Below are 25,000 nucleotides of genomic sequence, written 5' to 3'. Positions count from 1 at the left end.
TACAAAAGGCCCCTGGCTCACTTATTGCCAGAGAAATGAGAGAGAGGGCGTTGGGGGTTGGGGGGGGGTGCAGATGGAGTGAGAGATAGGTGGTGGCGGTTGGGTGTTAAGAGCATGTGTGTGTGTGTGTGTGTGTGTGTGTGTGTGTGTGTGTGTGTGTGTGTGTGTGTGTGTGTGTGTGTGTGTGTGTGTGTGTGTGTGTGTGTGTACTGCTCCAATCTACCTTCGTGAGGCCACTGCTATTGGAGCACACCAACAAGGTGGGGTCCTCGCTCCATGTCATGTCCATGTCGCTCACTGACAGGTTGCACACAGTTTAGCATTCTTTAGCTATTGTTAGGGTTAATATGAATGGAAGTCAATGGAAGGGCCCAACAAAGTGAGTGTGTGTGTGTGTGTGTGTGTGTGTGTGTGTGTGTGTGTGTGTGTGTGTGTGTGTGTGTGTGTGTGTGTGTGTGTGTGTGTGTGTGTGTGTGTGTGTGCGCGTGTGCGAGTGTGTGTTTGATAATCTGTAGGAAATTATAAAGCTTGCCTCCTATTGGCGTAGATTAAATTGCCTCCTTACTTTTCTCACACTCACAATTGGCATTGACAGCTTATCATTGCAAACACTAAGGTCATTACTTTTAAAGTGTGGTGGCAAAAAAAATCAAACATGGCACCACTACACACTGAGGTCATTAGCAGAAGGTGTGATGTTAAAAAAAATAAAATAATAATAATCCAACATGGCGCCATCACCACCATCACACAGCATAACACATAACGTAATCGCGCATCATCAAGCGCTTCTTCCATCACGGCGCCGCCTCTTCATTATAATGGGAGATTATTGGGCGGGATGCGGCCATAATGGAGTGTAATTGCTCTATTAAGTCGCGCCATTAGAATTTCCCACTCGGCTCATAGTCAATTACGCCTGTGTCATTAGCCGCCGCTGTGCTAGCGCAGTACACTCTCTCTCTATCTCTCTCTCTCGCTCTCTTTCTCTCTCTCTCTCTCTCTCTCTCTATCTCTCTCTCTCTCGCTCTCTTTCTCTCTCTCTCTCTCTCTGTCTATTTCTCTCTCGCGCGCTGTCTTTCTCTCTCTCTCTCTCTCTTGCTCTATCTCTCTCTATCTCTCTCTCTCTCTCTCTCTCTGTTTCTCTCTCTGGCCGTCACCGAGCTCACGGGTCGTCAAGCTTGTACGAGATGGTGTGCAGTCAGTCACAGGGACCATGTGACCCTGAAAGAGAATGGACTGCTGTGCAAGCTAAGCACTCATCCAAACGGAATGGATGCTAACGCTAGTTTATTTATTTATTTATTTATTTCATTTCGGTAAATCACTGCTGCCGGGACAATTACGAGTAATCATTGATTGTGCTCTGGCGTTCACACAGAGTTCATCTGATTAAGGAAGTTAAGTGTGGATGTAGGGCTGTAACCATACACGATGACCTACGGTTCGATACACCCCACGATTTCACATTTGCCAACATTATAAACTTTATAAATGAAATCTATGATAGTTTATAGGTAGAATAAGTTACAAGAGGCTACTTATAATTGAAAAAAAGTTTCTATATAATAACGATGATGCTTGGAAGCACTATCACTTCATATCATGTGGTTGTTTTCTGGGCTGATGGGTATGAAAACGTTAAAAGGGTGTATCACAATACTGCCTCCTTGTGTCACGATACAGTATCATGACTCTGTGTATCACGATTTCTCGGTTCGATACAATATCGTTACAGCCCTATGTGGAGGGGATGTTTGGATGGGCTATGGGTAATTCAGACAACAACAGCAAGCTGTTTATGAATAGGCGATTTCGTTTGGTGGCACCACAGTTGATTAGGCTAATTTACTGTTCTCTGTGGCTACACTCCGGACTCAGGTAAATACTTCGGGTAAATGGGTTGGAAATTCTGTCAGGCAGAATAATCAACCTGTAAAGAAGTGACACTTTATTCAGAATTCAACAACTTACATACCGGTATGTATACATCATTTAGACTGTTACTATTCAATACTGACACAGTCTGTTCTCAGGCCACACAAAAGTTATTCGCAATGTTGAAGTTGCCACTGCCATACTAGAGAATAAGAGACACTTAAGAGAGTAGCTGTCAAAATGTAGTGGAAGATTGATAATTTAGGAACTAAACATTGTTTACTATACATGACTATACAAAACTATACATGGTCTCTCTCTCTCTCTCTCTCTCTCTCTCTCTCTCTCTCTCTCTCTCTCTCTCTCTCTCTCTCTCTCTCTCTCTCTGTTGAGTGTTTGTGTGTGGACTACAGATGAACATCTGGGACACAAACAAGCCAACCTACCCATTTTTTATGAAGTAAATTTTGCCTTTTTAGAAATATCTCAGCAGCAGATTTTAGACATCACTTTTTGTTTTTACATCAATATGAATGATTGGCAGCCAGACCATTATAGCTACTACCGGTATATCATTGACAGGAGCAGCATAGTGTGCGGTGTGATTCTGACTCTGTGTATTAGTCCACACTCCACAGGTGCACTGTGCTTCCTGCACTTGTCTGAGTTGTGCTAATGAGTTATAACTCTCACGGTAGGGACACATAGGAGGCGAAGCCAGGCGAAGCGAAGAGAGGCGAAATCCAACCGTCATCAGGTCGTCGCGGCGAATCAAATGGAATGGAACAGTATGTTGTTGATTTGATTGGGCCGTGGCAGGCGAATTCGCTCCTCATTTGCATAACATTAAACTTTCTTTAATAATTTCGCTTCGCTTCGCTCCTGTTCGCTTGCTGTCGCTTGCCATCGCTTGGCTTCGCCTCGCCATCGCTTGCCTTCGCCTCTCTCATAGGAATGAATGGCAAAGTTCGCAAATTCGCGTGTATGTGTCCCTACCGTCAGGCTATATATAGCTGCAGTGTGGAGGTGGTGAGCAGGGCCGCTGACAGTTCTTGATGGGGCCCGGGACAAAGACAACCAAAATGCCCCCCCTCTGTCCATACACACAATGTAATGAGGACCTAATTCTAGACACCCTTATTCCTGGAGCCCAGGACAACTGAACCCTTTGTCCCCCATCCCTATCGGCTTCCCTGGTGGTGGTGAGGTCTTCCAGAAGTCCAGTCCCGCCAGACAAGGATGGATGCTTTTCTGTCAGCGCTTATATGACCCACTTCCTGTTTCCTGTCTGCTGAGGTGGTGAAACATTATCCATGTTGGAGATTCACTCCACGGGTGCATTCCAATAAGCTGCCTTGCGTCCTACACTTGTACTTGTGGCCTCGCCCTGCCTCCTGGGCCCACCTCCGGGGAGGAAACAATATAATTTCACAGCTGTCAGCCTAGCCACAACAATTTTTGGGGGACTGTTCTTCATTTACCATCCTGTTTGGAAATGAGAAAATGACTTTACAATTGAGCTTTTGCGAGATATTGAAATATAATGCTGTTGTTAGTGATGTCATCATATGACATATTACTTGCTGGTACGAGGTCACAAGCACAAGTGGAGGACGCAAGGTTGCATATTGGAACTCGCCCCACGACGAAAATTGGGAGAGGAGAGGAAGTGAACTCGTGCTCCTCTCCACATAAATATGTCAAGACGCCATTCAGCCAGTGTTTACGTTGGTGACGTAAAAAGTGTGACCGAACCCCACGGAGGAAACCCCAAAAATCAGGCTAATCAGCACACAAAATGGAAGGCTGTGGCTTTAAATAACACTAGATACGGAAGATTATGAAAAGAAAACATAATAAACACTTGGAGGTAATTCGCACCTTGCATTTCAGGTTGATGACAACGGCTTCCGCCTTTTGTGCCAAGACTGGTACGCTAATCTCACAGAGCGTTGATAGACAGCTTAATGAGCGAGGCATACCCTCAGGCCAGGATTGACCGGGCTCTTAGGATCGTAGGATCATAAGATTAAAGCAACACTAAGTTATTTTTCCAACCTAATAATTATTGCATTATTACTGTAAGTAGTTTAGTTTCAGGGATTTATCGGCTTGTAAGAGTGAAAAGCAGCTGTGAATGTGTTCTTTGTTACTCCAGTTGTTTTATAGCGGCTTTACTCATAGTAAAGTTGAATCTCTCTGTAATTAGGAATTAGTGACAAGTGCACTTCCAACCTCTAGAGCAGTGGTTCCCAACCTATGGGTCGGGACCCCCCTTATGGGTCGCCAAAGATCCTCCGCGGAGAAAAGGGTAAAAGTCCTTTATGCCAGATTACCAGTCCAGGCCTGCTTGGAATTGCTTTTAAGTATGGGTTCAGGATAATAACATTAAATGACTTTGTCATGTTGGCCTACAGTATACGTCAATTATTGTGTAGTTATTTCCACAAGACACTCACACATTCCTCTGAAAAGGTTTGAGTCAGTTTATAGAGGAGCAAAGTGGGTCAGAGAGATGTGGCTCTGATTAGAGCTGTGGTTGACTGTGTGCATATATTTACGAGTTAGTGCCTAAATCACATGCCGCCTCTGCGTGTTTGAGATGCCAGTAAACTCTTGCTTAGCATTCTGGGATGTCCCCTGACGACAAGGTACTACACAGGTATTTTAATTAGGTGTTTGCCGTCTGCAGTCGTATGAATATGCAGAGCTCAGCAACAGTCACTTGGGGGGCGAGAGAGAGAGAGAGAGAGAGAGAAAGAGAGAGAGAGAGAGAGAGAGAGAGAGAGAAAGAGAAAGAGAGACTAGTTCAGTTGCGCACAACATGACAAAGAGACTCTCAAGACATGCCAAGGGAATGTTAGGAAATGTCGCCATGGTAATTCTTGTTGACACTGCATGGTTAGATCTCAACACTCCTAAGACACCAAACCTTCCACCTGAGTGTCTCAAACACCTAATCTGCACACAAAGGGAGTGCTGGACATGTGTGTGTTTTAGCCATGCATATTGCTAAGCTAATGAAACCCAATTGTACGTATTTTGTATGTTGAAACGGGAACAAAGCAGCCCAAACGACTAGCAAACCAGTATATTTCCTTTGTGTTGCCATAACCCCCCTCTGCCGTTTCTCAATGTAGCGTGGTGTGGCGCTATCTCAGTGGAGGGATAGAAGGCATCATTGTGGTGCTGTCTCTGTGTGTAATGTTTACGACCCCGGCGCTCCCGTGAAAACAGCAGACACCACAGACGTTCCCCACCTCCGCCAGCTTGAGGCCTTTAGCAATGTAAATAAATGCAGGGAAGCTGCCACCACCACCACCACCACCACCACCACAGGCAGCATGGGAGTGCAGTGCAGAGGTATCCAGGCAGTTTTCATTAGCTACCAAGACAGGGGTGAATTTCTCAAAACCAAAGTTGCTTACTACATTAGGTACTTTGTTGTTTTCAATGCAATTTCCCATTGGCAACTACCGAAGTTGCTTGCAGGCTAACAACTTCTCTTTTGAGAAACTCACCTCAGTTCAGTGGCTCTGTTTGCTTGCTAGCGGTGGTGTCGGATAAGCAGCTCAATATTTTTTTTTTAGTTATGAGATTAATAAGGTTATAATTTTTTCCCCAGTGGTTTTGATTTCACAAAACCCTGAAGATGTTTAAGGCGGAGTTTTTGAGTGCTGTCTTTCGGGTTTATTAAATAGCAGAAAGTGAGGAAGTACTGTTGTACAGATGTATAGCTTTTTTCGTCACTGGGGCGAAACAGCCAGCAAATAAAGGAGATAGACCAAAGGAACGTTATGCTATGTGCAAATCAATAAACAAAAAGTCTTTGAAATAGGATTCGATTTCACAAAGCCTTTAAGTCCGAGTGGAGAAGTTTTCAGTGCGTTTTGTATATTGTCCCCCCATTTTCCTTGTTTGCATTATATCTTGAGTGATCAATCAGTGACAAAAAAAAGTTTTGAAAGCTTGTCAATAAACAATTGTTTTTCAGCAAACAAACCACAAATCCAACCACATCTTACTTTTTAAAACTTACTGACTTTTTAAAACTTTTTTTAAATGACAAAATTGGCACTCTGGAGGTTTGTGCTAACCAAAAAGGCTAAAAAAAGAAATAAAAACAAGGAGGGAAAAGTAAAGATAGTCCACGGGGCAACTGCAGGGGTGAAGGGCCATGGTTGACATTTCAGTGGGGTGATTTATAGTAGGTAAAGAGGGTGATTTACAGTGGCCCCTGAGAGAGAGAGAGAGAGAGAGAGAGAGAGAGAGAGAGGGAGAGGGAGAGAGAGAGAGAGTGTGTATATGTGTGTGGTGAGAGAGAGAGATAGAGAGGGTATATATGTGTGCGGTAGAGAGAGAGAGAGAGAGAGAGAGAAAGGGAGGGTCCGCCCATGGGCCCCCACCAGACTCCTCAGTCCCCTCAGCCTGTTCCTCAGTTGACTCGGAGAGCCCAAGGGCTTCACAACACTCACACGCGGCAGTGCGGACACAACACAACACCCTGGGCTTGTGGAAACTAAAAACAATCCTGGAGCAAACTTTCAGACAGCTTGTCTCCAGAGAGAGAGAGAGAGAGAGGTGAGCGAAGATTTAGCACAATACACAATGAGATGAAAAAAGGCTATGTGTTTTTTTCTGTGTGTGTGTGTGTGTGTGTGTGTGTGTGTGTGTGTGTGTGTGTGTGTGTGTGTGTGTGTGTGTGTGTATTTGCGTGTGGATGTGTGCGTGTGCGTGTGTGTAGGCCTACTGTGTGTGTGTGTGTGTGTGTGTGTGTGTGTGTGTGTATGTGTGTGTGTGCTGGTATGTGTGTGTTTATGCACGTGTGTGTGCTGTGTGTGTGTGTGAAGGAGTACTGTGTGTATGTGTTTGTGCACATGTGTGTGTGTGTGTGTGTGTGTGTCTGTGTGTGTATGTGTGTGTCTGTGTGCCAATTCTTATGCGTTAAGCACAAGGTCTCCCTTGGTCTTGCAGACGGCTAAGGCCTACTTCGCGTAATGAGTCAGAATAAATCAAGTTTAGCCGTCTCACTGCTGGGAACTCGAGATTGTTTTGCTCCACTCCGATCTGCTTTCTAATCCCTCAATGTAGATATTTCTCAGCAGGTAATGCCGTGACTTTGAGTTGCCTTTGGTCATAAATATAGAAATGCACCCTTGCACGGGTGAGGCATGAATGCAATTTCGTTGTGTGCAGTGTGCACTTTTGAACACTTATGTGCTGTGGAGTGCCGTGTCCCAATGACAATAATGGGAGTTGGAGTTTCCCAGTTGGGCTTTCACTTTGCTTTCGCATAGGTCTGCTCACGTCCATTGTTTTAAAGACCTTTCTTTTTTTTAGCCTGTACCAGCTCCGAGTCAGTTTACTATAAACTGGGGTGCCTTAAAGTGTTAAGTGGTCATTGTAGTTGTACTGTAGGAGGCGGCTGTGTTAACCCTTTGAGGAGTACGGAATTTCTAGAGGTTCTTCTAGAATTTTACTGGAACACTCTACAGCTCCTATTGACGTCTGTGTTAAAAATCTCGCAAAGACATTATGACATCATAATGAGAACTCAAAATTTGGGCAAAATTCTAATCACATATTTGTGATGGTACTCCTCAAAGGAAGAGTATGAATGGGAAAGTCTTAGGTTGCATGTGGGTCAGACGAGCTACAGCTGTAAACGCTCTCTTTATCTAGGCCCTTAACTACCCCAACGGAGCCGGCCGGTGCCCTTATTTTTCTAAAGCCCTCAGGCGTCTTGTGTCTGTCGTAACATTTTTTGTAAGTGAAAGCGATGGGAGAGAGCCGAGTTTTGTTGTTTTGTTGTCGTTGTTGTTTAAACACCAACTGGACACCAACTGTGGCTTCTTTTGACCCCCGATGTTGTTTTATGAACGGGTGTGAAAAGTTTAAGAAAACAGGCCATCATTGTGCGGCAAGTTCACAGCCGGACTCCACGATGCTGGACAGGATGTCACACACTGGTGTGAGAAAGTTAAAGACTCTCACTCACTGCCCCGACAGGAAGTTTCTTTCTTTTCCCTTCTTTTCCCTTCTTTTCTTTCTTTCTTTCTTTCTTTCTTTCTTTCTTTCTTTCTTTCTTTCTTTCTTTCTTTCTTTCTTTCTTTCTTTCTTTCTTTCATTCATTCTTTCTTTCTTTCTTTCTTTCTTTATGTCTTTTGTCACAGCAGTGTGTGAAAATCTAACAGTATGTCAAAGAATGAATTGACAATTAACGTGCTGATCTGCACAAGGACTTTTTTTTTCTTTCAATCTTGATGACGCTGAGATTGAGATTGAGATACCAACAAAAGGATGTCTCGTCGTTATACACTTTTGTGTTAGACAGCGGGGAGAGAAAAAAACAAAATCCAATGCCCACCCCTTCATCTCACTTTCTCTGTTGGGTCAATGCAGCCTAACAGAACAGAAAATTGCTTCACAGGCAATTGTTCCTCAACAGAGGATGCAATCAGCCTGAACATGTTGGCATCGCTTTTGTCTGGGCTGACAAGGCATTAGTGCATTTTGTTAATCACTCTGTCCACATTCACATTGACAAACCGGCATTGCTGTTTCCTATTCCATTCTTTGACATGGCTGGCTTTCATTTGTTGACATCACTCTGTGCAAGACAAAGCGATGACTAAAGCAGCGTTTGTAGGTGCATTCGTAAATACTGTATGTCTCCGAACATCTGTCAGTCTGTCTGTGGCCAGACTGTCTGTCTCTGCCTGTCTTGTTATGTCATGCTATCAGTCTTGTTACAGACTCTCTCTCTCTCTCTCTCTCTCTCTCTCTCTCTCTCTCTCTCTCTCTCTCTCTCTCTCTGTCTCTCTCTCTCTCTCTCTCTCTCTATGTATGTATGTACTGTGTCTGCGTGATATTGCAGTATCGGAGGACATGATGATGGAAGCATAGACTGAAAAGACAACCTTATAAAAAACCTTTGGCGGACGTTTGCATGAAGTAGCACTTCTAGTCCAAGAGAATGCCATGCCTTTTCTCTCTCGTGTCTGCTGGTATGTGCTTAGAGTCTTGTGGCATTCATTCATTCAGTCATTCAGTCATTCATTCATTCTTGCATTTGATACCTGTGGGAAAACGGAGGGTCTGGGGCATATGTGAAGATTGCCCTGCAGACATGTGGCGCTGTATATCATGTTTACCACCATGGCCTCCTCCTCCTCCTCCTCCGCCTTCTCCACGGCCGTCTCTCTCACTCCTCATTGTGTCGCGATGAAAAGCGCTGAAAAGAAAGTCACAGGTGGCCCTGCTTTGGCCGTGTTGTGGCCCGGGGCTTTTGGCTTTTTTTTTTTGCAACGCCCGCCCGCTTGTGACAATGGTCGGACTCTCCTCCTCTGAAGTGGCCTATGAAGTGTGCCTACGTATACACCCGTGCCGTGTCAGCGCTACTATAGACTGGACAGACACACACACACACATATGTCACAGAGAGGGCACCACACATACACGCACGCACACGCACGCACGCATGCACCCACGCAAGCACGCACACACACACATACAGTACATGCATACTCACAAACACATGTCCCAGAGAAGATATGACACACACACACACACACACCCACACCCTCACCCACACATACACATACACATGCATGCATACACACAAACACATGTCACAGAGAGGACATGCCACACACACCCACACACACTACAGAGAGGACACACTATACATGCGCCACAAAAAGCATGCTCACACAAACACACACGCACGCGCACGCACGCACGCACACGCGCACACACACACACACACACACACACACACACACACACACACACACACACACACACACACACACACACACACACACACACACACACACACACACACACACACACTTGTTTAGTATCAGGGAACATGCCTGAGCACGACAACAACAGCAGGGCCACTTACACACGTGGGGTGAGGCCACAGCAGCCCAGGGCCTATTCAAGGGTGTTGACTCACCAGGATAGGGTCACTAACCTTTTCTTTGTGTGCATGTGTGTGTGTGTGCGTGTGTTTGTCTGTGTGTGTGTGTGTGTGTGTGTGTGTGTGTGTGTGTGTGTGTGTGTGTGTGTGTGTGTGTGTGTGTGTGTGTGTGTGCTTGCCCCCCCCTCAAAGGCCACCGCACTGGCTACAATAGAAGTGGCAGACGACAGCTTCGTCTTAAGTCCCCCCCTCCTCCAGCACCGTCACAATGGAGGCTGCTCTGGAGGGGGCATTGTTGCTCTACACAAGGGCCTTGCAGTGCCCATTGTCTGGGGAGGAAAGAGGGCTGTTACTGGACACACGTTTCTGTGATTTGTTTATGTCTGTCTTTGACTGGAGATGTCGACAAACTGTTGTGTGTGTGTGTGTGTGTGTTTTTTTTTTTTTAAATTCCGAGACGCACTGCACCTGTTGTGCTACAGAGGAGGGTAAAAAATGGACAGGGAATTGAAGACAAATGCTGCCGCTGCCAAGTTAGTGGTGTTAAATAAATGCAGAAATGTTCTCGCCACATTTGGTGGTAGAGGCGTCAACGTGTGGCTGGCTTCGTGCCAAATATTTGCAGTTGGAAATTCTGAAGGGGAGCGAAGTTGTTATGGAAAAAAGCTGAACTGTCTTTAGCGTGTGCTGATGAACTGGTTAGAACTACAGCATAGTAGTAGTAGTATAGAATTTTCCCATCACAGCTGCTCCTATTTGTTGTATTCATAGACTAACTTTACTATTTTGTGCATTTGATGCTTGAATTGACAGTTAGCAGTCAGAACATTCAGATGGATGAGAAGGATTGCAGCTACTATGTTATTCATACAAACTGACTTGTCGCACTTCCAAATTCAAATTCTTTACTACAGGATAGCCTCTTGAGATGAGCATCTCGTTTCCCCTGTTTATGATGTTACACTAGCCTAAGCCTACTACATAAAACATTTCACAGCAGCTGCACTTGCACAGCATAAACAAACAAAGGAAAGCAAACAAAGATGAAGTCATTTAAAAAAAATGGACTCAGTGGCAGTGTGGAAATTTTTGTTTTGTTTTATTCCAGCACATTTTCATAGCAACTTGGCTCGCATGACACCTCGCAGGTGAAGGTAAAAAAAAAATCCCACAGCCAGAGTTAAAAAAAAAACCCACTAAAGCAAAACAAAAAAGTGTAACAAAGTCGATTTCAAACAGGTCGTAAGAAACCTGCCGCAGCACTCGCGGGACGCGTGAACAGATTGGAGGCATCTGGCATGGCCGTCCCCCTGATCCTCCGCAGAGTGAACTCTTTGCCTCTCTGCCTTACGATCCTCCAGTCCAGACCCAGACAAAAGCACTCAATCAGCAAGCTTTGCAATACCGACGAGGGGCTCCCCTGGCCCCCAGCCCCCAGTCCCTGGCCCCTGGCCCCCGGCCCCTGGCCTCCATCCCTGACCTCCCCCTTAACTCCAGCACACATAAACTTGGGGTGACAGTAATGGCGGGCGGCTGGCTGGGTTGGGGGTGGTGGAGCGATGATGATGGCGAATGATGGGCAGGGAAGCCGACGGGGGTGGGAGGCAGGGTTGCCAGATGAGTCTGATGATTTCCAGCCCAAAAAATGCTCAAAACCGGCCTAGAAGCCAAGTCTATTGATTTCTATGGCAAAAAATGGGCAGGTTTTTCTGCTAAATGCAATTTTTACCCGCACACAAACAGCCCAATCTGGCAACACTGGTGGAAGGGGACAAAGAGGTCAGTTGTCTTGGGCCGAGGATGATGGGGGGGGCAGAATTGGGTCTTTGGGTCATTGGGTCATTGCCTTGTACGTGTTTATTGTGATTGGGGGGGGGTTAGATGACTTTGTGCCTGCCGGGCCAGGCAAACGCTGTCACCGGCCCTGATGATGAGTATGGGGGGGTGTGGTGGGTGGGGTGTGTCAGTGCTGTGTGTGCTGTAGTGATGTGTGTCGGGGTCGTGGAAAGCAGCATCAGTGATGAAGGCCAGAGCTGGAGAGTTTATTAGGAGCCCTAAATCAGCTTTTATATACAATGTCCGCCGCGGAGCCGGGGCGAGGCATCCGTGCATGCATGGGGACGGGGCCAGGGCTGATGCATTGTTGCTTAGCTAGGGACAGATGTCGGTGGGGGTCAGCATGTGCTGCTGAGGTTCAGCCCCAGGCTCTGGGCGAGGTAGTTAAAGGACCAGTTCAGTCAATTTCCACATGCAGTTGTAATGCTCACACTATCCTTGAGTTTTTTTTTTCTTCTTCTTCAGCCTTTTCCGAGACCTTGGTCATTGTAATGGGGGCAGCGCTTTGTTTACATTTCAAAAAACATTTTTATATATTCCCAAAAACATCCGAAAGGTTATACAACATCAGCAGACAACTAGCAAAAAAATATTTGGAGTAGGCCTATGTTAATTAAAAAAAAAAAATGTAAACAAACGCTGCCCCCATTAGAATAGCCAAAAAAAAATGTGGCATCACCGGGTACTGACAAGTCAAGGGTAGCGTGAGCAATACAATATTGAAATTGACTGAACTGATCCTTTAAGATGGGGTGTGGGTGTGTTTGGGTGTTGGAATGGTGCTGTGACTTCTACTTGTTGCTCCTTTCGACAGGCTCTCCTGTGTTATGTGAAACCGAATATCACACAGAGATTATGTGGCAGCTAAGTGATACGATATCCACCTGTGTACTTTTCTCCCGTCACTCTTTGCAACATTATGGTTATGTTCCAGCAGGCAACTTAACTGAGCAATTATTGGAGAATTCCTCCTAGTGTGTAAGTACACGGTGTATCACAATAAACTTTAATTTAAAATGGAGTTAAGTAGCAAGTAAAGAATATGTCTTCACCCATGTCTTAACAGCATAGTAATTAAAAGAAGCAAAACATAATAACCCATAATTACGTTGTTTACCCACCAAAATGATTTCATCGTCTGCAATGCATTTTTGAATCCAACTGAGACAAGGCATTTAAAAATATTGTAATCTTTGAGATTATCTTCATGCAAACAGCTGTGCGGCTGCTTGCTGGTGCACACCCCGTGAGACTGCCCCTCCTTGGACCATGTTAGCACACATTTTAACTAGGGCTGTAACGATATTGCATTGAACCGAGATATTGTGATACACAGACTCACGATACTGTATCGTGATACAAGGAGGCAGTATCGGGATACACCCTTTCCAAGTTTTGACGCTCATCAGTCCAGAAAACTACCACATGATATGATGTAATGGTGCTTCCAAGCTTCAAATCATCATCATTATTGTATTTTTTTTTTAATCATTTCTAGCCTCTAGTAACCTATTCTACCTACAATCGGTCATAGTTTTATTACCAGTTTTATTTTAGAGCATTGGCAAATGTGAAATCGTGAGGTGTATCGAACCGTAGGTCAAAAATCGTGATACGAACCGAATCGTGAGTTGAATGTATCGTTACAGCCCTAATTTTAACCCGTGAAAGCACAACGTTATAAATCATAGTACATTACTAAAGGCCCTGTGTTATGTCATAGTAGAGTAGTACTATGGTAATTAACCTTGCAATGACTATTGCAGCGTGCCTCAGATGGTACGTTTTGCATTATGGGGCTATAAGCTAAAAAACAGTATATCTCTTTCCCCATGTTTTGGTATGCAGTCGCAGCTCAGTTAGTATAGGCCTATTGCTCTCCTCAAGTCAAGGAAATGCTCTCCGGAAACTAAGGCAAAGTGCTCTTGATGAATTTGAACAGAGTGCCACATCCTCCTCTCCATCTAGCCCCTGTTTGATGTATAAACTGCTAACAGGTTGAGATCAATTTTAGCCTCCAGCAGGTGTGTTCTGTGTTGTGTTGTCTCTAAATGTTACCGATGGACAGTGCTGTAAAAAGGTTCATTATCCCTCCCAGTGTGTGCTCTTTGTTGAAATCGCGGGGCCGTTGAAAAGAATCATTTAGTGTTGCTAGCAAGCAGAGGCTGTCTGTCAGTGTGCAGGGTCCTTGTTGATATCGCATTCCAATAGCATGCGGAGCTCTTTCTCCACAAACACATCGATTCTCTGTTCGTGTGTATAAATGTGTGTATGCGTGTATGTGTGTTTGTATTGTTAAGTGTGTGTATGTAGTGTGCGTGTGTTCTTATATCTGTGGGTGCACAGACGTGCACCTATTATTCCCACTGTAATTTTAGTATGCTTAACATGCTGTAATTATGTATTTAAACACAGCATACTTAACTAATAATGTTCCTTTTCTTGCCCTTGAGATACTGTACAATATCTTTCATCACTCTGTCACATAGTTAACTCAACGCCAAAAAAGAACTGCCGCAGGTTTGCTGATAGTCCAGCCCAGACAAAACAGCATTTTGTTTTGTTCTGGCTTTCTCAGACTGCACGACGTACCCTACGATGCAATATTTTCAAATGTTGTCTCTCCTCCCCTGCAGGATCCGAGCTTCGCCGCCTTCCTGCTCGACAAGCTCCAGGCGCTGGAATGGCCGCCGCGCGGGAGGCACGCCGGCAGCGCCTGTGAGGTGTGCGGCACCCCCCTCCACCACCTCCGCCGCCTCGCCCTGCAGAAGGCCCTGGAGCTGGCCAGAGACATGCCCGACCCGCAGCCAGCAGGACCCTTCTCCGGGCTGCTGCCGCCTCGACCGGCCGCGCAGAGCGTCGTGACGTTGCCCTCGGCCTCGGCACACCCGCAGGTGGCGTCGTCGCGGGAATGGTCCGTTCACCACGCTGCTGCCACCCCCACCACCCCCAGGTCGTTGTCGTCCGCCAAGCCCCATGGAGGAGCAACGTCGTCTGGGGCCGACAAACAGCAGAGGGAGCAGCAGGGCGGGTGGGTGCCTGGAGCCGGGTCGACAGCAGCCAGTCAGGTGTCCTGCCTGGCGAAGGTCACACCACTGCCTGCCCACGCCCAGCACTACCTGGAGGGGGTGTGGAGCGTCCACAGAGTCAGCAGGTCATCCCATCATCATCGCCACCACCTTGCTCAGGTGAGACAAGCTAAGCATGGGGGTTGATGAACGGGTCTGGGAACGGGAACTGGCTTGGATTATATGTTTACTTGTTGGATTATGTTTTACTGCCTTTCCTGTGCCAATTTGCACACTGTGATTTCTCTAATTGGGTCTAATCTCTACGTGGCTGACGAGTTGTGCCTGTTAGGTTTAACTGGATGAGTGGATTTGCCGCCACATCTGGAATTTTTCACATTGCAGCCGGCCAGGCTTCTTCTATTCAAGGCATTTGAGCAAGTTACATCAGGTGGCATAGACATACGTAAACATACAAGTCACACAAGTCATGTAAGTTTTCTGCATGAAACGAGTAGTAGTGTTTACCTTTTTCGCTACAAAAAACATTGTGATAAAGGCACGATGGTTACATGAACTTTCTGACGATACTCCATGACGATACGATTCAATATCGATATGTTATTATTCGATGCAATTCGATTATTTTCGATACCTAAGAATGTCCCACGATACAATGTGATTCGATTAAATCGTCAGATTATATCGCGATATATCGATACATTTTGATTATTATTTACACCACTATACTTTATGCCGCTATCCGGAGCCAAGCCATGTATTTACCTTCAGCCCAACTAGATCTACCATAAGACAGTGCATTGAAGTGCTGCTAAATCATCACAGCCTAGTTACTTTAGCACTTTGCCTTTTTTTTTGCTCCCTTTTAAGTCGTGGTCATAAATCCTAAAAAATGTAGAGGACAACACACTACTGTACTATCTTCCCCCCCAACCAACCACCACCAAAAGATTTGCTCTCATGACACTGGAACCGGAGGAGGAGAAGGAAAAGAATCGGCCTCTAAGCCCACATCCCCTGCTGCTTCAGCTGCTGAACCGTATAACACTCACGCGCCGCATCTGAACAGGGTCAACACCCTCCCCGGAGTGACTTAGTAAACACAAACTCTTGAATCATGTTGTCTTCTTGGTGGGGTGTGGGCACTGGCCAGGCATGCCCACAAATCCCCCCACCGACAACTTTTAAAGTCCTCGACCACCGCCTGTGACTTTCATTTCCCCCACTTATTCCCCCCGTCGTCCGTGTTCTACCCAAGGCTCTTATTGTCCAGCGTCTCAAACCGATAATCCCCCACTCCTTATGTCCCTGTACCCCTTCTGTGACGCCGGTGCTCTCTCTCTCTCTCTCTCTCTCTCTCTCTCTCTCTCTCTCTCTCTCTCTCTCTCTCTCTCTCTCTCTCTCTCTCTCTCTCTCTCTCTCTCTCTCTGTCGCTCTCTGAGGCTTAGTTTATGGTAAGGCCTCCGATCTGGAGTTATTTATTGGCTCGCCGTAACCTCCACATAGCCCTGCGCACTTTCTGTTGGTTTTATGTGATTGCCCATAATCATATTATCATGGAGCTCGGCACTGGTTCAGGGTTGAGGCCGCATGGCGCGGCGGCAATATGAGTTGGGGGGGGTTAAGTGCCTCATCAGAAGGCCCTGACTGAAAAGGACCTTCAGCCCCCGTGAGCCGAAATGAGATGTCACCCTCTCTCGCCATGAAACAGATGCGTTTAGCAGACATCACAGTGGCCTCTGGTGTCCTGACCTCCCCCAGCAGCTTAGCTCGACGTAGTAATAACAGACAGTTAGCAAATTAAAACTCACTATTTAGCCATTAGCGGGGTGAGTTACAGTGTATAACAGTGATGAGATGTACTGTAGTACATGTGTGCAAGGGAGAGAAATAATAATAAAAAATAAATAAGCATTAGCTTGATTAGCTTGTAGTAGCACTTTGGGAGTAACACATGCTACTGTATGACACAAAAAGGCAATTCAGATGGTATTTTCTAGGAAAACAGATTATCGCACACGCCATAAAATGTCCTTTTATATCAAATTAGCGTGTAAAATCCTCTCTTCATATCTCATTTCATTCCAATGGCACAGGCACAGACTAAAGAGAAAAAAAAAACCCCTGCATCTCTTTTTTTCACACTTATCTAACTAGCAGCATCGACTCGGTTGGCCAAAAGGCAAATGAGGATAGGGAGGCCCTGAGGCGTAATGCATGCTCAGGTACGGTGGCCCAGATGCATCTGCTGCAGCCGCCGCTGAGCTCATCAGAGCGTAGAGGAAACTCATGGGCCTCCAGGGCCATATTGTTGGTGTGTGTGCAGGTGCTAACATTCAGGGCCGCCGACAGCTTTTGCCGGGCACAGGACAAAGCCATCTGAGAGTACCCCCCACACACACACACACACACACAAAAACCCTAACACATGCTCTGTAATGAGGAACCTCTTTTGCCCATAACAACTCACCTGGTTGTCCCTCCCCCTGTCAGCTTCCCTGCTAACATTGGCTCATCCAAGGAAAACGGTATTCATCAGAATGGCTAGGCTGTCCTCTCTTTCCCTTTTCTCCCCCTTTCCTTCTTTCAAGAGATGTGTTTCGAGTCCATAAAAAGCAGGGGATTTACGTGAGTCCCCTGTCACAGGTTGGGCGAGGACGAGGATGTTTTTGCTCGACAAGCTATCTTTGCAAGCTTAGCATGATGGCTGAGAGGATAAAGCAAGGCGAATGGAAGAGAGGACGAGACTAGAGAGAGGGACTGAGGTGATGGGGAAAAAAAAACTCACAGCGTGCTCATTAATAACCAGATTGAAGCGAGCAGCACCCCCCTCTGTGGCCTTCCACCGTCGCCAGAGTCTCATTGACCTTGCCAGTCATAATATTGAACATTAAGTCATCTCCTCCACGAATCACCGGATTAGCATAAGGGCGGAGCATGGCGACCTTTGCGACCCGCCCGTGCCCATACATCAAGCGGCAGTGCCAGCAGCAGTGTTGCCAGATGTGTCTGATCAAATCCTGCCCAAAAAGGTTCTCAAAAACCACCAAAGTGTGCTAAATTTCCGTCCAATTCCAACAAATTGCATTGATTTCTATGGGGACAAAACTGCAGAAAAAGACGCCAAATGGCCAATTTTTGCCCGTTTTTACCCGCAGACGGCCATCCCAGGTAGCCCAATTGGGCGGGTAACCTCCCAATCTGGCAACACTGGCCAGCAGTCCTGATTACTGCACTCCTCAGAGAGACGTCGGCAAGATGGTGGGCACGACCCCGTGCCCTCCGAGTGCCTCTTGACCTTTTCCGGCGGTGATAGCGAGGGCCTGAGAGCGATAACGCCGTAATGTTCCACGGCTCCCTATCGCTGTACTGCAAATACGTTGAACTGCACTGTCTTCCTGCCTGCCCCCCCTATAGATTTTGCATTAGCGTTTTGTTTATGATGGTGTTTTAACGAGTGTGTGTGGACAGAGGCGATCAATGGTCGGCTGATTGAATATGCAAATGGATTGATCTGCCAAAAGATATCAGTGGAGGTCCATGCAATCTTGCCACGATAGGGTGGGTTGGACCAGGGCAAGATCTGCACTGTGTGGATTATACAATTCTAGGTGCCGTACACACAGTAAAAAATACAGTGTTAATTCAATTCTTAGAGAGTCAATTAAAAAAATTCTAAAGTATTATGTGGTCCTACAGTACTCTCTTAGCATTGAATGAACACTACATTATATTACTGTTTAGAAGAGCCCTGTCGTATCACAGAAGCAATGGAAGACCTCTGTTCTATAATCATGGCCTCAGTGCAAGACCTCTTTCTCATAGTCAATTAGGGGAGCGATGTAAGGTCGTTGTCCTACACGACTGCAATGAGAACTCTTATCTACAGTGTAATAGTGCATTGTGAGTAGAATGGAATCAGAATGAAAGAATGGAATGGCATCATGCTATAATTTTATCTGAGGTGTAATGAAGGTGTGTCAGGGTGGAATGTATTTATAGCAGTCCCCATATATTTCAGCAGTGGATTGCTTGTGTTAATACAGGCCCATGGTATATGTGATTGGCTCAGTTAAGTTTCTCAGATAATCGACTAGACAGTAAAAAATACAGTGTTAATTAAACACCAAAGCCTGATACGCTATGGATAGATATTACTTATGAACCACTGGTAATTCGCAATTACAACTGCACCTCTGTGTTATTTTGTGGGGCATTCGGATGGGATAAATACAAGTCTGTAATTTACCCCATTTACAGACTTTATGACCGTATTTGTCGTAATTTCACAACTTCCTACTTCGTCTTGTAGAGTTTTTTTTTGTTTTGTTATTTTTGACAGCAGCAATCGAAGACCTCTGTGCTATATTCCGTCATGGCTGAACCGGAAGACCTCTTTCTGAGGTTTGCAATGCAAGGCCACTATCCTACAGTTTATCATGGCCGCAATAAGAATCCCTATCTAGACTTCATCTGGAGCAGAAGAGAATAGCAACAGGCTTTACTTAATCTCAGGTGTAATGAAGGTGTGTTAGGCAGGTCAGATGTATTTATAGCAGTTCCCATATACATTGAACAGATGGTTGGTTGTGTAATATATGGCTATTTATGTTTTGATTGGTTCGAATTGTTTTATGTTTTAGACTACCACCTTTTTTGTTTTGCGTTATTAAGCCTTTTTGTCAAATCATTAGTAGGCCTACCTCCTAACTTATGCCCAATGGGCTATCTCTTCCTCTATCCCAATGTATTATTGTTATATTTATACACACTGTTACATGCTTGCATACCCCTAGTATGTACAGTTGGGAACCACCATCTAAGGTAATCGAATAGTTAGAATTTCCAGCGGCACATAGCACCATGTGCAAACACAATGGGGTTTGTGGGACCACAGTGAGGCCTTTAAATACTCACACAATCATTTCTGCCAAGTACAGTCTAGACAGGATGCAGTCTGGCCCAAAGCACAAAAAAAGCCCGAAACGAATGAATGAAACGGCATTTCATCCAAAAGGATTACACACACCAACCCCCAGATGAGACATTAATCCATCTAACAGCTCCACAAAATAATAAAGATATTACTGCAGATGATTTATTTCATGAGATGAGTGTTTATTTCATTTACGTAATCACGTTACATAAAAATGTGTCTTAGTGAAGTCTTAATGATCTTTCATCAGGCCCCTGTACTTCCTTGCTCTTGTTTCTCAGATCAATAGCAGCAGCAGCAGGAGCAGCCGTTTGTGTTTGTAGTCTTGGGATGATCACCATCTTTGCATCTTTTCAAATGTGTTTAATCAAGAAGCAGTGTGCACCCCCTGCATTTGAATTTAGGCTTAGAAAAGCCCCTAAGTTTGTTTGTTCACTTAAAAGTATTTGCATGCTCCCCCCCCCCCCCCCCCCTCTCCCCCCAGCATTTTGCATGCAAGAGAAAATTGTGATTGAGACAAACATCGCTTTGCATATCCGGGATATTTAATCTTCATCATTCTTCAAGTAAACAACTTCTGGATCAGCTTCCATGCCTGTGTGTTTGTTTGTGATTGGTCATGACTAAGTCTCAGCTGGACATTTTATTCTAAATGTTAAGTGGAAGATAAGTACTTCAGGAAGTGTGATGCGATGAAATAGTTAATCTGTCATACGCATGATATTCGTGACGTCATTACGTGAAGCTAAGACTTCTGGGAATTATTATTATATCCATGAAGATGCTAGGAGCATAAAGTTATGTCCGTGTTTTATCCTGAGTTTAATAAAAGACCTCAATGGTAAATACAGCCTGGCATTTTCATGACATGGTGTCAGAAGTGGCCCAGTGACTGCAGTGATCGACGCGAGGAGACAGTTTCGACTGAAGTAAACGACGACCGAGATGGCAAAGTTTCACGCACCGGAATCGTTTGACTTCACCCAGCCGTCCGCATGGCCGGTATGGAGACAACGCTTCTCTCGCTATAGAATTGCTATGAAACTCGACAAAGAGGACGGCGAAATTCAAGTAAACACTCTACTCTACGCGATGGGTAAGGAGGCTGAACCCATTTTCAGTACTTTTACTTTTCCGGATGAGATTGAGGATTACTATGGGGAAACAATGAAAAAGTTCGACGAACATTTTGTCCCTAAACGGAATGTTATCCACGAGCGGGCATGCTTTCACAGACGCTCACAGAGGCATGGTGAGAGCGTGGAGGCGTTCGTGAGACACTTGTATGAACTGGCGGAGTATTGCGACTTCGGTGCGACGAAAGACGAGCAGATACGGGATCGCATCGTCATTGGATTAGTGGACATGGAAGTATCACAAAAACTGCAGCTGGAGCCGGACTTGACTTTAGAAAAAGCTATCAACATGGCTCGACAGTCAGAGCTTATCAAGGCACAAAGCACCACCCGATCACCAGAGAGTGAAGTAAGTGCAATTACTCGCAAGCCAAAACAATTCAAAAATGCAGAGAGAAAACAAAGTAATGCTAAAGCTAAAAGTGGGCAACAAGGAAATGCATGCCAGCGATGTGGCAGAGTGCACGAGTTTGGAGCATGTCCAGCAAACGGCAAACAGTGCCGCAAATGCAGTAAAAAGGGACATTTTGAAGCTATGTGCAAAACGAAAGCAGTGCGTGCAGTGGCAGCTGCTAACAGTGACAGTGATGAGGGCAGCTCTTGGCTACTAGGAGCCATTACTGAGGACAACGATGTCGACGAGGACAAGTGGCTTGTAGATCTGCAAATTAAAGGGAAAGCCGTGCAATTTAGGATTGACACAGGCGCAGATATTACAGTGATTGCAGAGCACACATTCCTCAGCCTGCCCCAGCGCCCTGTGTTAAAGGACACAAAAGCTGTTTTCACTAGTCCCGGTGGGAAACTGGATTGCAAAGGCAAATTCTTAGCAGAGACTGAGAAACGTGGTGTGAAACACCAATTCTGGATTTATGTGATGAGGGGCCCATTCACCACCAACCTGCTGGGTAGGAGAATAGCTTCTGAAATGGGGCTGATTCGCAGAGTGGATGGAATTGAGAGCTATGAGGATGTTTTTGGAGATATTGGACTTTTGAATTGTGAGCCTGTGAAAATTGAGCTCCAGCCCGATGCCACTCCTTATAGTCTTGCCACGCCCCGTCGCATTCCCTTCCCGATCATGCCTCAGGTGGTTGAGGAGCTGAGGCGCATGCAGTCTTTGGGCATCATAGAGGAGGTGCACGAAGCCACAGACTGGTGCGCCCCCATGGTGCCAGTCATCAAAAAGAACAAAAAGCCCAGAATATGTGTGGACTTGAAAAAACTAAACAAAGCTGTGAAACGAGAGCGATTCATCCTGCCTACGCTAGAGGACATCGCACCAACGCTCTCAGGTGCCACAGTGTTCTCCACTGTCGACGCTTCTAGTGGATTTTGGCAAATACCGCTAGATGCCAACAGTAGGAGGCTCACGACATTCATCACGCCGGTGGGTCGGTTCTGTTTCCGGAGGCTGCCATTTGGCATAACCTCGGCCCCGGAGATTTTCCAGCAGAAAATGAGTGCCCTCCTGAGGGACCATGAAGGCGCCGTGGTCGTCATGGATGACGTCCTGATCTTCGGCAAGGACAGAGAGGATCACGACAAGAATCTTCGAAAGGTGCTGGAGACGATCAGAGCGTCTGGACTGAAGCTCAACCGCAGTAAGTGCCAGTTTGGAAAATCTGAGATCCAGTACTTTGGCCATGTGATAGGCAAAGATGGCATTAGGGCGGATGAGAGTAAAGTCAGAGCAATAACAGAGCTACCGCGCCCCACCAACACAACAGAGCTACGCCAGACCATCGGGATGGTCAACTACTTGGGAAAATTCCTCCCTGCCCTCTCATCTGTCATGCACCCCATCAACAGCCTGCTGAAAAAGGACGCCGCTTGGGTGTGGGGAGAGGCACAGGAGGAGGCGTTCAAGAAGGTAAAGCAAATGCTGACCTCCACTCCAGTACTGGCGTACTACGATGCATCCAGACCTACCGTAGTCAGTGCTGACGCCAGCAGCTACGGTCTGGGGGCTGCGTTGCTACAGGAGCAGGGAGATGGACTACGACCAGTGGCCTTCTGTTCCAGAACGTTGACGGAGACTGAGCGACGGTATTCTCAAATCGAGAAAGAGTGCCTCGCCAGCGTGTGGGCATGTGAGCGGTTCACCAGGTATCTGCAGGGAATGGAGAAATTCTGTTTACAGACAGATCACAAACCGCTCGTTCCTCTCATAAACTCATATGACCTCGACAAAGCACCTGTGAGATGTCAGCGGCTGCTGATGCGTCTCATGAAGTTCAACGCCGACGCAGTGCATGTCCCAGGGAAGCAACTTGTTGTGGCAGACACGCTGTCGCGCAACCCTCTGCCAGACAGAGACACGTCGGACACGGAAGAAAAGGTCAAAGCCTACGTACAAGCCGTGATCGAGTCAAGACCAATCACAGGAGACAGACTGGACGCGATTAGGTCAGCCACTGACCAGGACACTGATCTACAGACTGTCATCCGCTACACCAGGGCCGGCTGGCCAGGTCAGTTATCACGCATTCCACACACACTACACGAGTTCCATGCTGCTAGGGCACACTTGTCAGTAGCAGAAGGACTTCTCCTGTATAATGACAGGATTGTCATTCCTCGCTCTCTGCGAGCAGATGTACTGTCCCAGCTACACAAAGGCCATCAGGGGCTTACCAAGTGTCGCAGAAGGGCCAGCATGTCGGTGTGGTGGCCAGGGATAGGCCACGCCATCACCAAAATAGTGAGTACATGTAAATTCTGCCTTAAGAACAAGCCTACGCAGAGGCGTGAGCCGCTGATAACCACGCCCCTGCCCAGTGGTCCGTGGCAAAAGATTGCCGCTGATCTCTGTGAACAAGATGGTAAGCAGTACCTCATTGTTGTGGACTATTACTCGCGGGACATTGAAATAGCACAGCTGACTACCACTACCAGTCAGCAAGTGATAGCTCGCCTGAAAAGCATGTTTGTGAGGTGGGGTATACCCTTGGAGCTGGTTTCAGATAACGCTACCCAGTTCACTTCAGCTGAGTTCCAAGCATTCAGTGAGCAGTACAACTTCACACACACTAAGTCTAGTCCCCATTATCCACAAGCCAATGGAGCTGCCGAGCGGAGCGTTGCCACAGCAAAGCGCATAATGCGGCAGCCAGACCCTCACCTAGCCCTTATGAGCTACAGGGCTACACCAATCACCGCAACAGGCCAGAGTCCAGCTCAACTCGCCATCGGACGACAGATCAGGACAACTGTTCCAGTCCTGCTTGCACAGCTGGCCCCGAGTCCTGTTGACACCGACGCTGTGAGGAGCAAAGACCAACAAGCCAAAAGTGCCTACCGCTTCTTCTACAACAGACGGCACTCGGCTCGTCCCTTGCCTGTACTGGAGTCAGGTCAACGCGTCAACCTCAAGTTGGACGGCGAGAAAGGCTGGAAGACTCCAGCAAAAGTCATCGCGCAGGCACCTGAGCCCAGGTCCTACTACGTCCAAACAGACCAAGGGACATTTACCCGTCGGAACCGCCGACACATCCAGGAAGTGCCGGGGTCACCAGAAAAGGTCACTGCATCAGAGACTAGTGACCAAAGCCAGCCCAGTTCCAGTGACCCGGGCTCCCCTTCTCTTCCTGCGGTGGGGCCTGTCACTCCCGGTCCCACTGTGTCCCAAAGCCTACCACCAACCACACCCAAAAGACCTGGGAGAGTTACTAACCCTCCTGCCTGGTTAAAGGACTATGTGCCTAAATAGACCTGAAGGTGGTAAGGAAAAAGAAAGAAAAAAGAAATGTAACAGAAATGCAAAATGTTTGAATGTTGAATGTTTTATGTTGCAGATTCTTAACAGGTTGTGATAACTTACTGGAGTTAATGAGTTAAACAGTTTATTAATGAGTTCATTTGTTTAATGGTACATAAATGAAAGAAGTAAGAATAACAGTAACAGGAATTGAAGTAATAACCAGCCATTTATGTTATGCTTTATTACAGGTTTATTTTTGAAGTAAATATGCTGGGAATTTAAGTTGTAAACAAGTGACTGATTTAATGGTAATGATTTACTTTACTAAGGGGGGGAGATGTGATGCGATGAAATAGTTAATCTGTCATACGCATGATATTCGTGACGTCATTACGTGAAGCTAAGACTCCTGGGAGTTATTATTATATCCACGAAGATGCTAGGAGCATAAAGTTATGTCCGTGTTATCCTGAGTTTAATAAAAGACCTCAATGATAAATACAGCCTGGTATTTTCATGACAGGAAGATACAGAACTTTCTTTGAAATTCTCATC

General features: G+C 46.2%; 1 protein-coding gene across 3 annotated transcripts in view; it reads left to right on the top strand.

Annotated features, from left to right (window-relative positions):
• kif26aa (kinesin family member 26Aa) overlaps positions 1-25,000 on the top strand; it is a 194,546-nt gene that overhangs the window by 41,123 nt on the left and 128,423 nt on the right. For all 3 annotated transcript variants that reach the window (XM_063223676.1, XM_063223677.1, XM_063223675.1), the window contains one exon: positions 14,278-14,829. In XM_063223676.1, the coding sequence (XP_063079746.1) occupies positions 14,278-14,829 (552 nt within the window). The remainder of the gene's footprint in view (positions 1-14,277; positions 14,830-25,000) is intronic.

The sequence above is a fragment of the Engraulis encrasicolus genome, chromosome 18, assembly GCF_034702125.1.
Source record: "Engraulis encrasicolus isolate BLACKSEA-1 chromosome 18, IST_EnEncr_1.0, whole genome shotgun sequence".
Taxonomy (NCBI): domain Eukaryota; kingdom Metazoa; phylum Chordata; class Actinopteri; order Clupeiformes; family Engraulidae; genus Engraulis; species Engraulis encrasicolus.
The sequence above is the reverse complement of the archived record's forward strand: the minus strand, read 5'-3'. Positions and strand labels throughout refer to the sequence as shown.